This window comes from Branchiostoma belcheri, unplaced genomic scaffold (assembly GCF_001625305.1).
Source record: "Branchiostoma belcheri isolate BF01 breed outbred unplaced genomic scaffold, Haploidv18h27 scaffold53, whole genome shotgun sequence".
NCBI lineage: Eukaryota > Metazoa > Chordata > Leptocardii > Amphioxiformes > Branchiostomatidae > Branchiostoma > Branchiostoma belcheri.
Window position 1 is genome coordinate 523,426 of NW_017804165.1, and position 24,265 is coordinate 547,690.

The following is a 24,265-nucleotide window of genomic DNA, read 5'->3' on the forward strand; positions in this document are numbered from 1 at the left end:
GAGCGATGCTAATCCTCCCATTGGAAGTGTTGGAACACATCAGTCTGGAGGATGACATGCTCGGCCGCTGAGTCAGCCATGACTTACATCTAGATAACACTGTTTATTTTCACAGAGACAGTCGGGTACAATAGGCCGGCCGTGCCATTGTTATATGTGATACAGCCTGAGGGAGACTTTGGTATGCAGGAGATCTTCTCAAACCTCACTCACTGACTTGTCCTCACTCCTTCTGCTGGCAAATGCATACTACTGTAAAGGGCCAAAGTCCTTGGGATGGGACAAAGGTGCCACATACATTTGTAACATCTGCCTTCTCTGTCATGACCAGTGGATTGGAACAACTGGTTTGAGATCAATTCACTTTTCATAGAACTTCCACTTTGCTTTTCTCTAAATACTTGTGTCATAAAGTCAAGTGGCTGTACCACAAATGTTGCATCTTATGATCCTTTGTAATTTTGATGGTGCCACGATTTGTTACCATCCTCCACACCACAGGTCACTGTCTGCCTAGTAAGTAGTTGAAGGGTGTGTCCAAACTTTGCTAACATAACCTGTGTCACGGTCAATAGTTTAAAATAGCAGTCTTTCTAGTGAAGATTGAAAGTCCACTAAAAGACTTACTCATCCACCCACCAAGACGGTTAATAACTTGAATGTGACACCTGGGGGTTTCTTTACACAAGCCCAACCCTTGCTTGTGGCATTTATTGTTCACGTCAACTGGGCTAGCTTCAACTTATTTACATAACTTATTTACATACACGTATTTACATAAAGGACATAACATGATGAGAGAATCTACATTACTAGTAGGGAGGTCTGGGGGATCAGTCTAGTGACAGTTAGTCATCTATACAAATATACTGAAGCTTAGGAGGGAAGTTATGGTTACTGTGATACAAACTATGTGAGTTATTGAATGTCAATCCTTGTTAGAGCAATGAACATTGTAACAGTTATAATAATCAAGATACCCTTGGAGAACAACTGATCTCTGTCATCTACAAAAATATACTGAAGCCTTATCGATATCCTTAGTATGGGACAATAGGATTTATAAGGTGCAGGTTAGACTTTTAATTTGAACAAATGTACACAGGAATTTGACTTCCGTTGGTATGTTTATTCATATTTCAGGAACCATGTATCATAGATGGAATTTCTGAGAAGCCAAAAGTCTGCTGAGACTGACTGACATGTTATTATATTAGTGTAGGGAAATAGGATTTGTAACGTGCATGTTAGACTTTTAATTTGAACAAATGTATGCAGGAATTTGACTTGGTATGTTTATTCATTTTTCAGGACCCATGTATCATAGACGGAATTTCTGAGAAGCCAACGGGACGAACGTCTTTTCCACGGCCTCATTACCAAGTCTGACATACTATGACGTGTTAGTGTAACATAAGATTATTACAATAATTGCCTCATGTATTTATTATGAAGTGGTCTCATCATAAAGTCATCTATTATGAGAACTACAGCTGAGTGGCATACTTGTCTCTAGAGATCTCTCATGTTTCTTATCTGACCAAAAACCGTAACAGGAGACAATTTAATGTCATATCTTCTGTTTTCAATCATTTTATAGCTGCAATAGTAGATCTAGATGCTAATAGGAGGTCATGAGTTCAATTTCCAAATATGGCTGTCGTTCAATGGAATGATAGAAAGCTTAGCAGTTCTTTTACGTGTAATAACCACAAATTGGATATCATTCATAGGTATTGAAAGCATACATGTACATAAACTGTTAACATTAACTTTATTTGCCTTTCTAATATACAGATTAGTTACTAGTAGTTAATTAGATCGGAATGATAAGATTCAACTTTAATGTCTTCATTATAGACATTGAATGTCATACCTTGCTAGAGCAATAAACATTGCAATGAAGTATATACTGATATATGCTCAAGACTATGTCTGACTCAATGAATGAGACATGTCTTTTTTAAATACTGTACTCAACGTGAACCACATTGCCAATATTGATGTGATATTGTCAAGTCTAGTTCATACGGTCATCCCTTTCCTGACCAAATGAATAAGTTATGAGGTAACCTGTCCCTGCATGTGATATGGACCCTGGGGTCAGTGACTTCATAGTCTCTGTCTCCTGTATAAAGGATGGACATCCCGATGGACCAGGACTGACTCATCCCTATCTGTGGGCTTTCTAGGGACAAGTCTCATCAAGGTACTTTGACTAGGATATGACATGAGAGTAGATATCTTTGTAAGTTGTTACTGACTCACTTTTATTATTGTTAAAAACTCAGAACAGGCTTAAATCTTCAACAGTATGCAAAATGTACTGTGGTTTTATGAAAATCCAACTCATTGATAAGATAGATAACGTTAAAGTTTTGATGCATTATTATTAGATATAGTTGCCTCAACAGAAATGCTAACTCAGTGATATCTGTAGCTTTAAAAGTAGACTCACAAAGCACTTATCCTTGTTTATTACCTTTCATAACATCTCATATGAATTGTATTAATTTAAAACTTATACGGGATCAAAACAACTGTTCTTCACACATGTACCAAAGCCAGGGCTTTAATGTAATATCTCCCAACCAAACATTGAAATGTCAACCCAACCCACCTTGTTACCGCTTTCACATTACGTTGAAAGTAATGAGTGTTTGGATCAGACATAATAACAGACTACCTTCTACAAACACCTGAGACAACATTTGTCATGACATACTTATCAGTCCAGTAAGATGACACTAGGCTGCCGGGAAATTACTAAAGACTTCTGCACACCTGCACTCTGTTATTTTAACCTTTAAGACATGTCAGGGCCAAACATTTTCAATCCAATACACTTTTCGTAAAATGAAGTCTATAAATTCTGCATTACTGTTGACTACAAAAGTCCACAGACGCTGACCTTTCAATTTCTGTAGAACACTGTAAATACAGTTTCCTTTCGAGACAGCCCCTCCCAAAACCTTTAATACTAACATAACACTTTAAGAGCTCAAATTTGCAGGGGACAAATATGCTTGTTCAACAACTTTAAGACCTACTCTGCTACACTGTTTATCAGTTCTACGGTAAAAACAGTCCTGTATACAGGAGGAATCTTTGTGATCGAGACAGCTGTCTCCTTCCACAAGTACGCTCCAATTTACAGGTGAGATGTTATGACATTGGACATGTGTGTTACCCAAACACAAGTAGGAACATTCCTCCCAAATAAATGATAGGTTTTATCTAGGAACCGTACAATTATGCTGACATCTGAGCCACATGTACATTGTAAGTACTACTCTCAGTAACACCGGCTTTTCCTGTGGGTCATGACTTATATACAATGTTGCTGAAGCAAACATACAGTTATCCTCAAGTCTTCCATTCATGTACAGGGGAAATTTTAAAACTTCTTCACCACATCAACAACTCTACAAAGAAATGTTGCTTGACAAACCGAAGTCCACTTTGATCCCCACCTAAGTATTCTTGGTATTTCTACACAATGCCGCTTACCTTTTTTGTCTGGACTACGAGCCCATCAGTCACACTACTACATGGCAAGGTACACAAACACTTTTTGTGCTTCCTTACATCTGAGGCCTTAAGAAATGAACGTAGTGAAAACCATGGGCACAGGTTTGTAGTCACCAAAGCTAGGTATGGTGATAGGAGTGCTAACTGATTTGATGGGCCCATCTGGTTTTGACTTACAGAATTTCAAAATAGACGACAAGGGAAAACAATACGAAGGGAACCTCCCTGCTTTCCACATCATTCCAACTGAATTTCTCAGTTGTTGGGCAACAAACCCATCTTTTGCCTCCCTCTAGGAAAAAAAGTTTGTGGCACAAGTATGCATTTGTCTTCACTTCTGAAGTACAAACACCTACCTACCTACATACCTACAAATACACAGTCACAGCTAATTATGGGTTAACCACACCACGAAGTGGTGTGGTGAAACCATATTGCTTTTTCTGATGTTTATTCTCCTCCTCCTCCTGCCATATCTTTAAATGGATTCAGCTTCTTCATTTTAGGGCCTAAGGTCCTGAAATTTGGTATGGAGGTACAGTGGGCAAATACCCCTAGGCGTTTTTTAAATTTTTGTGATACAGGCTTTTAGAATGGTTTTATTTGAGTTTTTTGGCTGTATTATAGCTAATGTATTACTGTGTTAGTGTGCCATGTTTACCACGTCTGGGCATGAGTCATCACAATGGAATGCAGGGCATCAACCAATAGGCATGCAGCTTTCCTCTATACTTCTTGCTGATTGGCTGTTGGAATTTAACTTGATTAACACCTGCACACTGAGCATTTCCACCTGACAGTATGTCTTTATTCAAGTGTTTTTGGTAGGTATTTCAAGCTTTTCTGCTCCAGCATTGGAATGCGGGGCATGTAACGTTTTTTTTTATTTTGAAAAATCAACAGTTTGCATTATGCAATTAAAAATCCTAACCAATAAAGTAGGGAATAGCTATCCAACTGTTGTTTTAGTTGTATGTTACTTCATATTATAGTTATATCAATGTAAATCATTGTTTTCCCTTGTGTTTCTCATTCTTTCCCTGCCATGTGGTAAAATGTGGTGAACCCATCGCTGTATTTGCTCCAAAGCAAATATTGGCCTTTCTAGTTATCAGCAGTTTTTTCCAACTTTTCAAAAACATAGAACACACCCCTTCAATTCAAGGAATGTAATTTTCTTGGTAGTACTGTTGGATTTCTTCTACACAACCAAGATCAGACACCTTCCTCAGAGCTTCTGACTGGAGTTCTGCTTCTTGCTGCTATATGTAGCCAATGTAGGTGGTGCTTTAAAGGTGAGAAATCTTGGTTTTGTAAAAGAAAACTTCTGTATCGTATACTTTACTAACCTTATGAAACTAGAAGAAAGTAGTACAGAAGGTAGTACTGTTTCTGCGTGAAGTTTGAGAAAGTGAGGAGTGACTGACCTGAATTGTTTCTGGTGTAGGAGTCTGTGATGTCCTTCAGTCTCACAATGAGATTCTCGTTTAGCTGGTTCAGCTTCTCCAGTTGTTCAGCCTGTGCATTCACCTGTTCCTCCAGAGCCTTCCCCACCTCTCTGCCCTCGGAGCGGGGGGGAGCTGCTGCTACTGTCGTCACATTGTACCTCACCTGCAGTTACAGGGAGATTCTAATGTTAGTTACCAGTTGAGTCTCAACATGCAGGCCAAGTGTACAGTCACATAAAATCAGCAATAAAAGTGAGAATGGCTTTGGTTAGCTAAATATACATGTGTGTGCAACAATGTTGGTATTAAACCTAAACCTATATTTCAGGAGAAAGTTAATTTGATTTTCCATAGCTATGCAACAGCTAAGAAACTTAAACACCCATCAGACCCCATTGTTATTCTGGAGGAGGTCCAAGTTTAATGTTTAAAGTCATGGTCATGAGGCATAGAGGCTAAAACTTGTCTGGTCTTCTTCCTGACATATTGAAATGGTCTAGTCCGAATACTGCTGTGTTTGATCTAAGGGAGCCTGAGGGTTGAGGACTAATTTCCTGTAAAAGGAAAACTTGGGGAAATTCATGAATTTGCTCATTTCCCAGTTAATATTTTCAGGTATTTACATTTATTTTTTTTTAATGGTATTTGACATTGGTCTGTTTTCACTTTGCAAAGCAATAATCAAGTTCTGTCCATATCACTGTTTCCTACACACTATCACACTACTAACAGTCAAGAACAGACTGCAAGTACTAGATGGCAGTTTAAAATATGGGCACTGCTTTACTTTATAATGACACATACATATAATCAACTGGAATTAAAATATGGGCACTGCTTTACTTCATAATGACACATACATATAATCAACTGGAATCAAAATATGGGTACTGCTTTATTTTAAAGTGACGTGTGATTAACTGTACATAGCATTTTGCTGCTTGTGCAAGCCTCCTTGGTGCAAGCATGGACTGACTCAGAGGTAGAAAGTTCTACCTCCATGGTGCAAGGCTCTAGAATGGATTCTTTTTTCTTCAATTGTATTTCTTAAGATGTTGGGCATATATGTACATTTGATAAGTTATCCAATGTCAACTTCTTCAACCTGCATCAGTAGTTTTTCTTTACTTTTTTGCCAATAGGACACAAAATGATTTGTTGTGCCTGTTATATGTTAGGAAGTTAGGATAAAAGCCTAAAGACCATGTCATTGATACCCTGCATCTAATGAAAGTGATTAATGATAATTAAGACGATTTACAATAATTACAGACAACAAATTTAGCGGGAAAAGTCTGAGGGCATGCTGTTCCAATTTCAGGACACCACCAGCCTCGAAAACTATTTCATGTCTACAATATTCTGTTTATGCCAAGAACAATCTTAAGAATGGTGTATCACAAAGGGTGGTTTGTGAGGAGTGTCCCCTAGCCTGACCAGAGCTGCCAGACAGGTTTGCACTCATGGATTTCTGCACAATTACGCTACATCCAGGCCTGCCTGGGAGCCAGCTGACCCCGCGGGCAGGTGTCGGGCCTCATGCCCATTGTCTGGGGCGTGCCTGCAATGCCTCCTCCCCTGACCCGTACAAACCAGCTGGGCTTGAAACTAAAGGTGGTCCAACGGCCACTGACCACTACAAGTTAGGCTGGGACAACTAAAAAGAGTGTCACTTCGGGACATTTTTGGGACAATAGAAAAGTAATCAACATCAGAATGTCAGTCCTTCCTTTGTTTATCAGGCACACGTCCCAGATTTTGGCTCCGGAAAAATCCGAATTCCCTGTCTACCTCTGCAATTATAGTGCACCTGGGAGTGAACATATGCATAGTAAAGTTGACTTCAAGTTAAAGTCATACAGTGCTTCCCAAAAAAACAGGTCGACAGTTCATCCTCACTTCGATACAACTGAGATTTATTTTTGGGACAGTGCTGGGACAATAGGAAGAAAAGTTAATTTCGAGGCCTGACAAACGTGTTGCTGTAACGTGCCTGGGCACAGTGAGGCCCGTCCGACGGGGATTTAACCTGTGTGGACCAGGTGCAAGGATCGTCATGCCTTCTTTCACCAGGAAAGTCTGTGTTAACCTTTCCGTGTTACAACTGAAGAAGACTATTGGGTATGAGCTATGTCAGTATTCTGTCAGTCTTATCTGAACAGAAAGATGCTGGTTCAATACACAAGAAGACCTTGCCAAATAGTGCATTAAACTTGGTTAATGATGGCTCTTTTGGGTCAGTGATTACTTAAAAAGTCAACAGGAGAAATGACATTTCCAGTATGGTCCAATTGCAAGAACCCATTGTTGCAGGTTACTGACAAAAGCAACCTGAGACTTAAACTTGGTGACATCACACGTTTGCTCATGAGGTCATTACTGTGACATCACTGTCCTGACTGGAAGCAGTAAATGATGAGAGTGGCAGTAGGTGTTAGAATTGTGTCTAGAGCAGCGTCCTGAGTTTCTCTTACACGACAACTGGCTGGCCTCCCCGGTGACGAACCCACGCTCGGTATACGGACATGATTATGGACAATGATTAAGACACATATGCAGTCAACCTCTGATCTCCTCAACATGCAAGAATGTTCAACACTGATTTAAACATGGGCATCCCAAGGAAGAAGAATTTGTTCAGGTGTTTTGTGATTATTCTCAGCATGAATACACAAAATAATTCCTAGGCTAATTATATGCACAGTCAAACTTGGTGGACTGGCCACCTCTGCATGACAACTATTAAAACTACAAAGTTCTTAACAGAAGTACCAGGTGTTAAAATCCTCAGGATAGGACACAAATTAAAGCACCCTGTCCTGCCAATATTGTGCAGTCCTCAGATTCATTTGATCCCATCACCTAGATAACTGATCTATCGGATGACCATGATTAGACCACCTGTACCTGTTATCTACATTCCTATCAGTGTAACAGTAATCTTCACTGGTAACATCCCCATATTACTGCAGCAGTACAGGTCCCTTCATTAGTTATCTACGTGTAACAACCCAGGGTGATAATTTCTGGGGAGGGACAGTGAGTCCAGATTTAGTTCAGATGTGCAATTATAGGAACATAGAAGCTGTAGTACAGCCTTGCCCATGTCAGTAGTTTTGTTGAATCGTCTTTCTTTGAATTGTCTTTCTTTGAAGTGTTTTTCTTTGAAGTGTCTTTCTTTCTCAAAATTCTTCAATTCTGGCTCTGCCAGCACCTGTGCTACGCACAATATAAAGTTCCAGACTGTGTATGTACTTTTGGGCTTTCATTTCCTGATAATGTTCTGCCTTAGACAGTCAGAATGTCCAGAATAGTCTTCGAGATCTTCCTTCTACAATCGTGGCTGCCATGACAAGAAATATTTCTGTTTCTTGATAACATACCTATTCCCACTTTGAGGCCATATCTTTCAACTGGAGACAATCACAGCATGATCTCTTATCTCCTCCAATTTTCTCATTTCCCAGGACACAATTTGTGACATTCCAGCCTGTTAGTCCCTAAATACTAGTAATGTCAGGGTGTATAATGCACTGTTTACTAGTCAAGGTGGTGAAAAACGTACAGACAACACATGCAGCAGTTGGAACTAATGCATACATAGTGCTCTGTACCCTGCTGTACTCATTATAGTCATTCTTTCACCTCAATTTACCTTACCTACATGACAGATGTCATTTGAGAAACATTTCGCTGGGAGACATCTAAGAAACCAAATACTCAAACTACTGAAGAGCAAATTAGCTACCCCAAAAAATGGTGCTTGAAAAAGTTGATGCATGTCCAGGAGTATCTACAAATTATGGATGCTGCCACTGAGCTCCTCTGAAGTACAAAATATCTATAATCTCTCAGCTGCTGGCTGTTAAAAACTGAGGAGGCACCAAAACTTAGTACATAATCTATCCAACAGAGCTTTTAAGGCACATTAGAGAAAATTTCCTGCTGGGATCACCGGCAGTCCTGGGTTCTAATCCCATCAACACACATGACCTTTCCCCCGGTGAGAGCAAAATCCTCTCCACGGAGCCAGGATAGATTAAGAGCTGTGAAAAGACAATCCTCAAAACACAGCCCTTATTTGGTTCAATAACAACATCAAATTTGAGGAGACTGTAATTAATAAGCTATGCACAGTAGCAATGTTGCTTCCACTGGAAATGTGGATGGTACGAAGTCGGCGTTGTCTAGTACACTGTACCTTTTATCATTTCTTTATGATTGTAACACTTTTCAGCTTAATGGTGAAGGTAAGACTTGAAAGAATTGATCATGCACTCATACCCTAAGATCAAAAATCGTGACAGCAATTTTGATTCAAAGTATCTAGTTAAATTATCCATAAATTTTCCTCCCCGGGTATATGGATAAAATAAACATATGTTTACTTTGAGGTACTTCTTGAGACTACACTGCTTTACCTGGGCATTTATGTCCAACCTAATGTCTGTATATGGAATGCATTTTTCTTTCACTACAGTAGAATGGAGGATTATCTTGGTCAAAGGCTGTGTTGTTTTTGTTAGAGGACTTGTTGGAAGATGGACTATCATTGAGATTATCATTGAGTGCAGTCATGCAGAATGGGGACATGTAATTTTTTTCAATATCTTTATGAAAGGCAGCTTTGTTACAGGTGTTGAAGCTTGAACCTTGAAAAACATATCTAATCATCCTGATTACAGTTTGAAAGGTCTGCCATCAGAACTTTGATTGGGACAGACATTGTGAATGGTCAGCACTTAATATTTTAAAGAGGTATATACACACATTAATGGTTGCTCCTAGAGAACAGAAGAAAGTAGATTTCTGTAGAACTCACCTGTCTTAACTGTGCAGACTGCTGCTCTACAAGCTTCTCCAGCTCAACTATTCTGTTCTCCAGGCTAATCAGTTTACGACCCTGTCAGGAGAAAATTAGTAGTAACTTCTGTTACTTTTTGCATCATACATTTTTTCTAACAATGACATGCATGTCAATACATTAACTTCTTCAAATCCCTCACACTGTGCAACAATGATAAAGACACTGCTAGCATTGAAAAATTCTTCCTAAGTAACAGTTAATTTACAGTCCAGGTCACACAATTTGAAACTTAACAACCAAATTCAAGCAACCCTTTACTTAAACTCTAGCTGAAACAACAACAAAGGCAGAGTAAATTTTCTACATACATGTAAGTAATATGATCCTACATGTACATGTATCGAGACTGAGTCATATCTTTACCTACAGCTCTACCTGTATCTTTACTACAAACAAAGGAACGGTAAATTTTCTAGAGAAGTAATACGATCCTACATGTATATTGAGACTGAGGCATATCTTACCTGTCGTCCCTGCTCATCGTTCAGCGAAACGATCTCCCCGGAGGAGAAAAGTTTGTTCAAAGCCTCCAACTTTGCCTCCAGTGAAGGTAGCTGGCGCTGTAACGACGCAACCTTGTCTTCAAGGTCAGCGAACGATCGCTTTAAATCTTCACTGTCCCCGCTGGAGTAACCTTGATCAGCTGAGCTGCTCTGCTTCTCAGCTGCTGCTGAAGTGTTCAGGTACTTTATTATTGTCTCTTGGTGTTCCAGCTTTAGGTTCAGGATCTCTGAGCGGGACAGACCCAACTCCTGGTGGAGGAATATCTCCAAGTCTTTGGTGTGCAGGCTGTTGTTCAGCAACCGTCTCTCCAGATCGAACTGCTTCGTCTGGACGTCGTACACGCGAGTCTCCACGCCTCCAAACCTCCTCTGCAAATTTCTGAACTGTCTCTTTAAGTCCTCGCTGTCCTCTTCATCGCCTGGCTCCCTGCGTTGTGACTGTGAACAGGCCTGCTGGCTGTCCCTGCCGTAAGTCAGGAAGTTACAAGTGCAGCCTTCTGCGCTCAAGTGTCCGCTGCCAGAGCGATACAGGTCCCTGGTGGTGCTCTGAGCCGTGACGTGTATTGCCGTAACGCCGCATGCCAGCGCGAGTATAGCCAACATACACATGACCGAGTCGTGTTTATGGCAGTTCCAGTACTTGGATCTGGAGAAAGGAGGAGCACAATGCAGGTCCTGTACTTCCAAGACTTAAACTGTTTGCGCTTCCTTCAATTGGAGCCGTTACTTAAGAAAAAGCTTGAAATGGAGCCTGACAGCAACTGTAGGGGGCAACACAAATTACCTTTTTCTGCTTGAAAGAGAGCATTCCCCAGTGCTACATGCACGAGGGCACACTCAGCTTTATCCAAACAAACTGTAGACTTCACACGTCGAACTTCACTTCTTAAAATTCCACAAGTTGCCAAGTTCATTAATCCACGTAGGAAATAGATATCACCACTTTGGTTAGCTTGAAAGTCTGGGACTATAAGTCACGTAGAAGAGCATGTTTACGATATTTACTGTACTTCAGTCAATTCACACCTCTAGATCTGATACCAGTCATGACTACCTGAAGCGAGTTCCAACACGGATCCTCCGAGTGAAAACCTGCAGGCAGGGGGCTCAGATCTTCCAAGAAAAATCACAAATCCAGAGGGATGAACCTTCAAATAATTGAGATAGCCATCTTGCACCCCCTGCAACCTGTCAGACCACCACGTTACACATCCACGACAATCCAACGCTTTCCTCTGGTCACAGTCCTTCAAACTAGACGTCACCACACGTACTACGGTAGTTCTATAAGCTGCTGACTTATAGATGAATGTCTCTTACACCTGGCCTGGTCCAATAGGTAACGCTGTACTGTACTAAGACTCAGACACAAGTCTTAGAGTGCCACATTGATATCAACACCAGCATGCGATACTAGTAACACCCACTAAAGTGCAGCCAGGGTGACAAGGTATATAACCTGGGGTGACTAACAGAGATAATGATGCTCAGTCACCCTTCCACCAATCAGCATCGACCTGTGTAACAACAACCCGCCCTTATATGGACAACGCCAGGGGCCAATTGGGCAGGATGATGATGGAGGGGCGGGGCAGGGAGGGAGGTGCGTAATTTCTGAAGTTTGTACCTGAGCGTAGGAGCTTCATCTGTACTGTGTCATGGGCCAAGGGGAAAGCCTTAGACATGGGGATGTGTTGTACTCAGCATGAGGGCTGGCAAAATGGCTAGTGTAGCTCTTAAGATGTTCGCACAGGCAGTCCTTTGATTTGAATCATTTGCCCGAGGGGAAGGTTAGTAAGACACAATCACTCTGAGAAAGACGTCAAACGACGGCATTGTAGATTTCCCGGAAGGAACACTGAAAAATGCCTCTGACTTTAGAAGCTAAAAATACATTCCTAAATATGAACTTTTCAATTGTCTGGTACAAACTCCTTTGGGGATCAATTATAGAGGATTTGCAAAGAGAAACATTTTTCTGGATCAGAGGATCAACAGTTTTACACTACAAAAGCCAGCGGCTTTGTGCTCCTTATTTCAACAGAAGCAACCAAATCTGTAGGTGCCTCTTTAGACTCATAATTTGGTGATAATTCTCCTCAAAGGTATGTCATTATATTCTGGCCCCCAACCATGTACCACTTTGTGTCCAATGTTTGGAAGAAGAAAATCTGCATAGAGTAAAACTCCACATTTTTCTCTTACAAATTTCAAACTAAGTCACCTATAGCTAGCAACTTTCTGTGAATTCTTCTATAAGGATGTAGTACTACATTTTCTTAGATAGATTCTGTATAGCTTAAAGTCTTGAATACTGGGCTGGTAGAAGAACTGTTGAAAAGTCTGTGACTAAAGCCCTGCAGGGGCAGGCTGTTTCAGGTTGGCTGAGTCAGCTAAGTGGTGTGTAGCCTGGGGACCGGGAGGACAAAAGTCTTGCTTTGGGCAAGACGACGTGACAACAACAATACAGGGCACTTTGTTGGTTACTCTGACTTGAACACTTCCTCTGAAAATGCCTCCGCTACTAACCGAGAACCCTCTGGAATTCCTTTTTCTACCAGGTAGCATTAGTCTGGAACTTTAATTCACATGCAAGCACTTGAGAGAAGCCAAAAGGACAAGATTCATAACGAAACCTTCAGATTTAAGCATGGGCGTCATGACTAATACTTAACAATTATTATGAATATCCATAGTTCAAAGTTAGTTACTAATCTTTTGTATGTAAGAGTGACTCAACTTCATAAGACTTGTTCCTCCCACCCTTCTTTAGTTTAAGACACGCATGCACACAGGCACACCCCCAGCAAAAGTTCAAAGCGGCTGAGAGACATGGGTGAAAGACTTGGGCACCAAGCAGGAGACCATGACTCGGTTCCTTGACCTTTTCATCCCCCATGTACGTGTGGTCGTGCGCTGCATTTCCAAACTTACATTACGCCAAGGTCTGATGTGTGGGAAAGGAGCAGGAAGAGAGACAACCTTTCTCCCTGTCTGGTAGTGTGACTGGTGAAAAATTAGAGACTGGCTGATGATAATTATGACTTCTGCATTTCATGCAGGATGTGTACCTGTTTGTTACATAATTATTGACAAAATGTTGGAAGCAGTTCTCTTGACAAGGTATTCTTATATCCCTCCAAGACAAACCATTACAGCAAGATTACTTTGGTTTCAATGTGTAGCTAGCTACCTTGGAGCAGCACACACTGTACAAAAATGAGATGACCATCTCAAGTCCAATTCGTAGCATCCCTAGGAGAAGACATAAACCTGACAAAAATGGTGATGTCGACTATTGGAGCAGATAAAACCTATCAAGAATTGTACCTACAGTACAAGGGAACAGTTATTCAATGCCAATGACTGGATTTAGGTTTCAGCCTCAACATCAATTCAGTTGAGCCCCATGAAACTTAGTATAAGAGTAAACCGGACAGGCCCACTGTAATTCCGCCTACATGCTCTATTTGTTGTCACACTTTCCAGTCTGGAATAAAAGGTCAGGATTCAAGTGCTTGATTTTCAGTCCAGGTGGCACATAAAAAAGTAATGAAAAGAAAATAAGGGAAGGATTTGACTGCCACTTTCAATGTCTTCTATCTAACAAAGACTCAACATGTCTGGTAGGGCACAGGGATGCTGATCTTTACCCCTGTACATCCCTGTGGCACTGCAGAATAAAGACATCCCTACAGGGGACCGACCAAATTAAGTCATCAGGAAGATGTGGCCAATTTCTCTGTCAGCCTGCATTGCTAAATCAGGAGACACAAACAGGGCCTACTATGTGTACCAATGTAAAGTACCCAGCAGAATTTACATCTTGTCTACTGTATTCTGACACATTTAAGAGCACCTGAGGTATCAAAGAGTCTCACAATTCAGTCTCTATGCTAAAGTTTCAACTTAAAGCATGATATAATTATATAGCATTCATTGCTTGTGTAGCAGAGTCCTTCATACCAAAGAACAGTGAATTGTGCAAGGAAAAATGAATAAGTTGTGTAGCTTGACTGTTTACATGTCTTCATCTTGAGTCTTCTTTACGTTGTATTATAATACAGTAGTCACGTGGTAGTCACGCCAAAATGTCTTACTTCACAACAATTTCAGTAATTCTGTCTGATTTAAGACTGTCCATTAGCCTAGATCCATTACCCAGCAGGGAATGGTGATAACAGCATTACTGGTGGTTGGGCATTGCCATAAAACAGCAGTTAAGCAGTTTATGTTTGAGGCACAGAGATAACAGCTAATAAGACAACAGTGATACATTCTGGTTGTGCTTTTCTGTGTGTCAACATTCAGTAATTTCTGGCAGCAATCTTGATTTCTGTGTAATCTGAAAACTTGACCTGCTTTCATCACAGCCTAAGCTACTGGGCTTTTGTCAGTTTACATTTTTGTTTCCATATGATCCATGATATCAGGATATACATAAAGATAAGCATCATAAAGCCTAAATACATTACGTTTACTCAACTTTACTGTGTCTCAAATTGAGTCAAAAGGAGACTTCCTGTCTCTGCATTTTCAACACTTCTGTACAATCAAGGAAACAAAATACAGTAATCCTTGGAAGAGCGGTTGTTTGAAGACACTGGAAGGTGTCGTTAAGAGACTACCGGGTCTATTATGTATCTCTGTTTGATTATTTAAAATCTAGCCTATCTCTGAGTAGATCTCCTGATAGCCATTAAAGACAATGGTTACAACTTCCAACATGTTTTGCTCAGAGCTTACCTGTCTACCTACTTCACACCTGCATGGGATGAATACCAAATTGTTCCCCATGGAAATTATGAACTCTAAACATGAATATTATATGAAATGATTAAATGAAAGGTTCACACAAATACTGTTGTTTCAATTTTCTCAGAGAGACATAAAAGTTCTGCAAAACAACTTGACAAATATTTACATGCTATTATGATATACATGTAGATATCTAACACATCTACAATAGTTGTGTAAGTAAATGAACTACATATAGTTTGCAAGAAATACTAGTAATCGTGGAATTCGAACAACATGGAAAACTTGTTGCAGTTTTCATGTCTTATATTGATCACAAGTCAATCCACAACGAACAATTACAAGTACAAATGTATACACTCGTGAGTTGTAGCTCCAACAGGTCCGTGACATACGTATACATTCTAAGTGTGTCCTTTCTTCCACTATCATATTTGGCACCAAACACCATATACAGGAAAAACTCATCTCCTGTGACCTTCACGTAGCCTGTGCACTCCTACAGGTGATGAATCAGGTGTGAAACACCTATTAACCCCAAGGGTATAAATCTAACTTTACTTGTGCCTGGCTGCGTCCACTGTTTAACACCTGGTTGGGCGGGAAAATTGCCCCACTTGACAGTGTTTTGTTTTTTGAACGGGATATTTACTTGACCCTTACCCTTTCCATTGTAATGTTTCCTTCCTGTGGCATGAATGCTTATCTTATGTCACATTGTGTTTATGGATAACCAGCTACAGCAATATTTACTCCATGTTTATGTATATTTCATATGCGTATTTATGTATGTCATTCCTGCAATTTCAAAAGAAAGAAAAATTGTATGTCTTGACAAATATTAGAACAGTCCAGGTCTGGATTGACTATACAATGCTACATAATAACTCTTTATAAGAATTTAAAATTACAGCAAGTATTCTATACTTGTACCTGTTATAGAATGTACAAAAAGTAGTTATAAATACATAAATGTCAATGAATCTACTCAGAGTATGAAAAACACTGCAGCAGATGAGAGGAAAATAACTTTATTCCAGTGGTTGTAACACTTTTGTAGTTGAACTAGTGATGACAATCTCATTTTACATGTACCAAACCATTGTGCAGCTCAACTGTTGAGTAGTGCAGCAGCACAACCTAGCATCTACTTATGGTACTGCAGCATTATGTACTAATCAGCAGCAGGAGGTGTGGCAGCATCATCATGATTCATATGATACGGCCTTTGGCATCCTACACTTGATCACAGCAAATGTTAGTCACAAAATAAACAGCAGGGAGAAATGTTCCCTTTCAACATCGTGGTTAATTACAGATTTTCTTCATACTAGAATGTCACACAAAATAATAAAAAAAACTAATAAAAATGTTCATCATGTGTCATCTATTGTCATCAACAGATTGGATCAATTTACATGATTCTCTTCATAAGTAAATTTGTAGTTTGCATAACATTAACCTGCAACATTGTTTATTTATAATTACTTTCAATAATCCGTCAACAGATTAATACAATAATAAGTCTAGAATCAGTGCATGCTGGTAAATGTACCCAGTATATGAGTTATAATTTCATAACATTTCCATGTAACATTATACTCTATGAATGGTGAAATGACTCACCCAGGTTGCCCTTGTATCTGAGCTGGTTCCTGATGCTGAAGGTCACCACAGCCTTCTCATACTCCTTCTGGGAGTTCCCCATGGCCTGGGCGGCAACATCAAACCATCAGATGAGCATATTCAAAGAAAAATCAAACTCTAACCTTCATCAACGCATCACAGCATATATGCAGTTGATGAAGGTTACTATTGTCAGAGTCATAATGTACTGTAGAGATAGCAAACAAGTAAAATGCTTTGTAGGCGGGTCAGCCTATTTTACCGGAATATGCCAGAATACAAAGGAGGATGAAATCTACCTTAATACAATATCATGACCGTAAGAGACTAGCTGTACTACAGGTAAAGTTACTACTAGTTCTCTGTTGGGTGTGTACTTGTGATCATACACACGCATAACACCAACAAAACAACATGGCGTACTTAAGTCTAACGTTAAACAGCAGGGAAAAACTGCAATTATGACGTGACACCTCCTAATACCAAAACACAACGTAGTCAAAATCATATCGATCCTATTGCGATATAATGATAAAATATAGTTCCTCGCCCCCCTCCCCCATTTCTTACCTGTTTGACACTGGCCGGTAACTTGGCCCAGGTGTAGTTATGGCGTATATGGAATTCCACATCAGCGTTCATGATGGAATTTATTGTATGGAGATAACAAAATGTTGGCAATGGCTCGTCTATATCGTGAACAGGGGGGAAATTCTACACATCTAAAACCAAAACACTGAAGTTCCGACGACCTGCCACCATCATGAAATGGATGAAAACGAGGCTGACGTGAACCATGACCTTTTACGCCCTTGGCGCGAAATGACAAAGACCTTTGCTTTCACCACTTGTCCTTGATACCTTGATAGTACCGTCTTCGGGATGATGAGGCACTGCCTGTAGTAATCCCGGTCTCGAACTTTACTCAAGTGTTGTACTTCATAATCTCCCAATGTTTGTCTAAACGTGTGTAAACTCATTCGCTGTTTTTGAGTTGTCCCCTGCACTTTATACGCAATCTGCCAGGCGGCGCAGTTGCACTGCCATAGGGCGTGCCTGTGCGACAAACATGGCGGACTTGTGATCATGATGAACCGGTCATGCCAAACTTTCTTCGAAATACTTCATGGCATTGCACCGTACGGAGGTTTTTATGGGACTACACTGCGCCAACATGTGTATTTTTGAGACTACAGCCTCAAACGCCGCAAACAAATCCGACGTAACCGGAGGAATACGAACCAGGTCACAGACAAAGCGACTGAGACATCAGGAAGAATTCAAAACAGATCATCGACAACAGAAGACCTGTTCCTGTCAGGAGAATCATGGTGCTTTATTTATCCCCAAAACTGTGCAGCAACCAAAAGACTTGTACGCAGAGTTTAGCATTGAGTACAGTAGAAGAAGGATTTGGACTCCCTTCTTGACATTGTTACTTGTAGATGCATGTCTACTGTGGTACACAACAAGCAGTATAGAATCCAAGGTGAGGGAAATTATGACTCATAATCTAAAATTAGAGACCACGATACTACCATGATACTCTATGATACACTATGATACTCTACGATACTCTACTGTATGATATTCTATGATACACTGCATGCCTGCAAAGCTAGTGTGTTACTCTGAAGGGTGGTTATAACTAGCTATACAGATACAGAAGCTGGTGTGTCATGCAGAAGGGTGGTCATACCGGCTATACAGATACAGAGTTGCTCAGTCCTTGTGAATTTCTTGTTCCAACAGTTCCAGTGGGTCCTGTACGTGTCGGGAGGCTTGCTGCCCTGCCTCCTTCTGTACTACCTCAGCTGCGTGCAGGTCCGTTCAGAGTCCATCCAGGCGGTGGCGTCTACGGGAGTCCAGCTCACCACCACCTACATCACGGGCAGGCGGCGCGCACGCTACTACGACACGGCGGAGATTCAAGATGTCATCATCAATGAAGTGGTGACAATGGTGAGTTTAAATGTACATGTATAAGAAGGTAATCTCCAAGCAGGTCTTAGGGTGGCAAAAGACAGTATCAAATTGGCCAGGAAGTATTCCTTTCACCAGACAGGGTCCATAGACTCCATACGCCTCCCAAGGGTATGAAGAAGAGTGACTTGTCATTCTTCTGAGTATTAGTTGCTTACTAGTCATACAATGTACAATGTACGTCTATGATTGTTTGTTTGTTTGTTTGTTAATATAAAGGCTAAGTTAGATGCAGTGTCAACCATCTCCTTCACATTGGCAGTATTCCTTTCCTCATCAGTGAGTGCCTAGCAGACAGCTAGTGTTTTGGACGTTTCTATAGGTTTGTGTAACTGGTAACTGTGAGTGACACACATGTGTCTCCTTTGCAGCATTCTGTAGTGTTTTACCTGGTGCTGCTCATCAAAGACCCTCACAGTAGCAGTCTGAGGAGGGTCGTGCCCGTGTTTCAGGTGAGAGTCCTGTGGATGGGATGTAACCCTGCTTTTCTATAGACTGTAGTGATGTCTGTTCCAATTTGGATCTCAGAAATGCCACTACTGATTTTTAATAAAGAACAAAATGGGAAAGAGAGTATGCACTCATGCCCAGTAAATATCTAACATGCATTCAGTCTCTCACACATTCACCCCAATACGCACACACACACTCGACACATGAATGCAAACACATGCACACACACACACACACACACACACACACACACACACACACACACACACACACACACACACACACACACACACACACACACACACATTCCTTACAAGAAGTTCTCTTGACCTTTTTCATAAGCTTCTGTAACAGTACAAAATGTTGAAATGTTGCCTACAACTGGTGATGTTTTGAATCAGGGATCAATATTATAATGTTTATCTACTTTTATGTCCCATTTTTCCCTCAGCATTCCTACCCAAAGTTGGACTTCCTGGTGAGAGTTTACAATGGGGTCCAGGATGTTCTCTATCCAGGCAGTACCCGTGGACAATGACACATGTTTACTCATCCTTTACCAGTACATATGGATAGTAGGACATCTTGTGGTGATCTTACAAACCAGAGATGTTTATTTCATTGGAGGTGCAAGAGATGAATGAACTTGTGATCAGACTGCACAGAACTTTATTTGTACATCAATATTGTAACAAGTAAATAGGAACTGCAGAAGAGGCAACCATTTAATGTTCGCTTGTGACTGGTGGTACGACAGGGAAGTTGCAGTTGTGAAAATATGAACTGTCTGCAAGATTTTGTATACATTGTGTGCAGTGTTTATCAGGGGTTGTAACAAATAAGGACATAAACTAGAGTCGGCATGCAAATTTTGTATGGAAGCATGCATTCTTGTACTTCAATTTTGCTGCTTATATATATATATATATAAACATTACATGTATATATTATAGAATAATTGACAAATTGGTGAATGTTCATATGTTAGATATGGGGACCAAATTGTTTAATGCAAAGGTAACACACCTGTTGTACACCCAATAACAAGAGGCAGGGCTGTGTTAATACTGCATCTGTAGTGGCTGTCTAACTACATGTATGTATGTATGCAGTGTCAATGGAAGAACGTCAAACACGAAGTACAAAGTGTGAGAGCTGAAGTTCACGGCATTCAAATGCTGCCACAGATAGCACTTAGAACTTACATTAGCCTTGTGAAGATTACAACTGTACATGTATGCCTGCATCTGACAATCATGCTTCAGTGTGTAAAGTGTTACAAGGGAAGCACAATCATGTAAGGAAAAAGACAGTGCCTGTGGTAACAACATTAGTTTTGCTTGAGTGTAATTAATATCAGCAATGTCTATATGAGAATGCAAATAAGCTGTGCCTTATATATGTTGTATAGAAATAATTGTATATTGCTGATAGATATGTAGTAGTAGTAGTAGTAGTAGTAGGCATTCTTCGGTCTTAAAAGACCATGAAGGACTTCATTCTACACCCTATACTTATTCTTAGTTTTTTTCATTATTTTTTTAAAAACTTCTAAACTTTCATCTAATTATATTTCCTAATGGAAATTTTGCTGCAGTTGTATATGAATGAATGGTTCATTGTATGTAAAAACAACAAGAAGCATTTCACAGCCCCCTGACTTAAATTACACACTCAAAATTCTTATAATTACACTAAAATTACTCTGAATAACAAACAAAGTTTAACAACAATTTAATTTTTAACAGTTTTCCATTCTGCACATCAGGTAGTATTCAATTAATTTAGGAGTCTGGCAAACTTGTTAGAAGATCTGTTCTTTCTAATTAGCTAGGGCCATGTTGATTTGATTATGAATTATGGATGACGTCTGCACGCGCATGAATTTTCTGTCATTTTCAAAAAAAAAAATACTATAAATCGTACAAAACAGTTGCAAAATGAGCAAATATATACCATAAGTTGAAAAAAACATTGGAAAACGATACCAATGTCGTAGAATGCCAAAATCAAACGAAAAAGACGAAAATGTAAAGAAATTAATTTGAAGCGTAGAATCACAATTTATTTTTATAGAGGACATAATACCAAAAGTCCAGGAAAATCTTTCAGTAGGCATAAAAAACGTATTCGGGGATGGAAAAATCTAACGTTGAAATACCTGCAAATTCAAAGTTTAAAGGAGGCAAGTGGCACTTATTTCAATGATATTTGGAACAAAAAGAGAGATATCGAAAAAAAGACAACAAAGAATAGACAATGAATAAAAATATGATTCACACATGAAGACCAAATTTTCTAGTGAATGCTTTGCTTTTCTGAATAGGATCAATTTTCAATCATTACAAGTGCGAGATCAAAGCCGCCGCATGCACTAGGAAGGCGTGGCTGTAACCATAGAGATGACCCCGATATCGATAGCTTACCGACCGGTCAAAGGTTACGGTTGTCGAACGGCTGTTGGGTTTTTGTTACCCGCCTGTCAGGCGGAGATTCCTCTTTACATGTTTGGCGTTACGCTGATGTCTAGGAACAACAAGGGCACATCACTGTTGGCACTGTGAAAGCACACATTCCGTAGATTGTAGAAATGGCGCAAGTAAGCTACCAGCGATTGGTAAGTTGTCGATTTTATTATGAAGTTGTATGTTCAATCATAACGTTACGCAACAAAAACAAAGTTGCTTTCATTTTCAAAATAAGGTCATATATTTAAAACAGGTTACAGTTGACATGAAATTGATTGTAACGTACTAGTATATGCTGCCTAGTATATAGAAGTAACGTGCTCAGTCCAAGCCCTCTTTGTGTATCGAAGTCGTTGAATGACTATCGAATTTTAGACACTAAACATGTTAAACCCTAAACATTACGACCCCCCCCCCTTAAGCCATGTCCAGCTCTGCACCACCTGCTAGTACAGATTAAAAAATAGAAAAAAAAGTGAAATAAAATGGCAACGTTAATCTTCTCAAACCGACTAAGTCTTGAGAGAACAATTACGTGGGAATGAAAATACAAGTCACACTAGCAGTCATACATGTACAAAATGTATGATGTATTGCCTTTCATGCTTAGTCTCATTTAATTAATGTAGCACTGAAACTGGCACATTGTAATTAATTTTCTTTGCAAATATAGCCTTCATTAAATTTGGGAAGATATATTTTTTATCATTGTACAAGATGGAGATAAAATGATGCACTTTTGATAATTGTTTCAAGGCAGCTAATGTTACCAGTATCATACAAATACTCTTGGACCAACAAAGGTCACAAATGTTGTTTGAATGATGTCAAAGATAATTCAATGTGGCTTTCCCTTACTGTCAACAACTGGCTATACAAAGCACCTAAATGGTTTTTTTAATGTTTAAAACAAGAAGAATATTCTAGTTGATTAATGTTTACCCTATAAAATGGATACTAGTATATCAATCATCCAACATGATTTCATAACTCCTCTTTTTTTAAATTTGCAGTGCCCCCTTCTGGTCCTGACTATATCTGCAGTCTTCTTCAGGATGGTGGCATCTATGCAAGACCCAGAAGTGGACAGCAAAGACATACACAATGTGGGAAAAGCAATACGAAAAGCGGCAGAAGCTGTTGGAAAGGCTCGATCAGACATCCAAGAGGCAGAAAGAGTAATAGAAAAGTCAGGTCTACCTGAGGAAGTATTGGAAGCATTCAAATTGGTTCTCAGAGAAAAAGTTTCTCAAGAATTGGGAACAGGAGGGTCCCCAAAGAAGACAGACAGCATGCTTGTTGAACAGCTTCTAAAACTGGTACCAGAACATTCCGAAGACTACAACTCTCAGGACAACAAAACACCGCCCGGAATCTTAATGACAGTTTTGGATCTTGTAAAAACTGTCCTCTTCATTCCATTCCACATGGTGGCATTTCTTATTTGGAGGGTAGGGCAGTTTTTGTGCTGGTGCCTGGAAAATGTGATGGCTTCTCCTACCTTTGTGTACAAGACTCTGCAGTGGATAAAGTGGTTTGGAGCAACCATTGTTTCCGCGCTAGTCAAAAGTGTGGCACTTTTGGTATCACTGATATATGTCCTCATTGCCTTCGTTTTGTATACAGTTTACTCAGCAGTTGTATTTTTGCTCAGCACACTGTGGATGTTACTCTATGGTGTATGTTCCATAGTGATGATACCTGTCCATATCCTTATCCTCTCCTCTCCCGTGGTGTTCTTGTATCTTATCAACCAACCAGATGCCACCCACATTGTGCACTGGCTTCAGGAAACAGCACGCAGCATACAAACAGTTATCAGAGACATGTTTGTAGAATACCATTCCCGACAGCAGCCCTTACCAAACCCTACAGTACAAGCCTCCCCCCTTGGGTTCACCACATACCCGGCTGTGAGTTCAGCACCAAGGACAGACGCAGAGGGATGGGAGCTTCATGAGCACTTGTTACAGCCCCGCAGGAGTGGCAGGCTCAGCAGCCTGCGGAGACACTTCTTCATCGAGGACACAGAGAATGACAACTCCTGTGTGGTCTGCCTGGATCGTCCAGCAAACATGACGTTACGGCCCTGTGGCCACAGGTGTGTGTGTAGGAGGTGTGCGTGGAGGATCCTCAACCCCAGGGTTGGAGAGGATGGGGGGAAATGTCCACTAGACAGGCAGCAAATCCTAGTGGCTGTACCTGACCGCATCTGTGTTATTAGCTAGTATAGAATTAATGTTTGCAAAATGCATGGCTTGTCCAACCGATAGAAATGGGGTCAGGTGTAAAATCTATCCCCGAACTGTACATATGGAAATGAATCAGAAACTGGAAATATTAATTTCTCAGTATTAAAGAACTGTATGGGCTGCAACCTACAAAAAGCCACATTTGGCACTAGATTTTGCAGTACGTTGCAGAGCTGCTAATTTTTTTGTGTATTATGCTATTTTGTATATCAAGATATTTCCATTATTATTAGTATGAGTGACAGTATTGTTCCAATTTTCTTCCCAATGAAATCAAATGCTGCTGTTTTATAAGTTTCGTGGACACTTTCAAACTTTGTTAACAGTTGGTAGTGTAGATTTTATACTTCCTAAATCTAACAATGTTGTGTTGTTT

The 24,265-nt window shown here is 40.1% G+C and overlaps 3 protein-coding genes across 3 annotated transcripts in view; 2 read left to right on the forward strand and 1 right to left on the reverse strand.

The window, feature by feature from the left end:
- Positions 1-17,550, reverse strand: part of LOC109480943 (protein FAM91A1-like) — a 38,054-nt gene extending 20,504 nt beyond the window's left edge. Inside the window, exons 1-2 of the mRNA XM_019783371.1 lie at positions 17,304-17,550; positions 16,734-16,818 (exon numbers count right to left, since the gene is read on the reverse strand). Coding sequence (XP_019638930.1) covers positions 16,734-16,818; positions 17,304-17,375 — 157 coding nt within the window. The 5' untranslated portion in view covers positions 17,376-17,550. The remainder of the gene's footprint in view (positions 1-16,733; positions 16,819-17,303) is intronic.
- A 243-nt stretch (positions 17,551-17,793) lies between these two features.
- LOC109480989 (phosphatidylinositol N-acetylglucosaminyltransferase subunit H-like) lies at positions 17,794-20,087 on the forward strand. Its single transcript, XM_019783461.1, has 4 exons — positions 17,794-18,222; positions 18,486-18,695; positions 19,088-19,168; positions 19,621-20,087. Exons 1-4 carry the CDS (start codon positions 17,860-17,862, stop codon positions 19,705-19,707), a joined length of 741 nt encoding a protein of 246 aa, XP_019639020.1. The 5' UTR covers positions 17,794-17,859; the 3' UTR covers positions 19,708-20,087.
- Positions 20,088-21,586: 1,499 nt separating this feature from the next.
- Positions 21,587-23,905, forward strand: LOC109480963. The gene is made up of 2 exons (XM_019783420.1): positions 21,587-21,786; positions 22,651-23,905. Exons 1-2 carry the CDS (start codon positions 21,760-21,762, stop codon positions 23,863-23,865), a joined length of 1,242 nt encoding a protein of 413 aa, XP_019638979.1. The 5' UTR covers positions 21,587-21,759; the 3' UTR covers positions 23,866-23,905.
- Positions 23,906-24,265: the final 360 nt, after the last annotated feature.

Bases quoted from the DNA above. Each gene is read 5' to 3' on its own strand.
- LOC109480989 (XM_019783461.1), top strand. From the start codon at position 17,860: ATGGCATTGCACCGTACGGAGGTTTTTATGGGACTACACTGCGCCAAC. The intron at 18,223-18,485 runs GTGAGGGAAATT...TTGTTCCAACAG, and splicing joins CAAGCAGTATAGAATCCAAG to TTCCAGTGGGTCCTGTACGT. The intron at 18,696-19,087 runs GTGAGTTTAAAT...TCTCCTTTGCAG, and splicing joins TCAATGAAGTGGTGACAATG to CATTCTGTAGTGTTTTACCT.
- LOC109480963 (XM_019783420.1), top strand. From the start codon at position 21,760: ATGGCGCAAGTAAGCTACCAGCGATTG. The intron at 21,787-22,650 runs GTAAGTTGTCGA...TTAAATTTGCAG, and splicing joins AAGTAAGCTACCAGCGATTG to TGCCCCCTTCTGGTCCTGAC.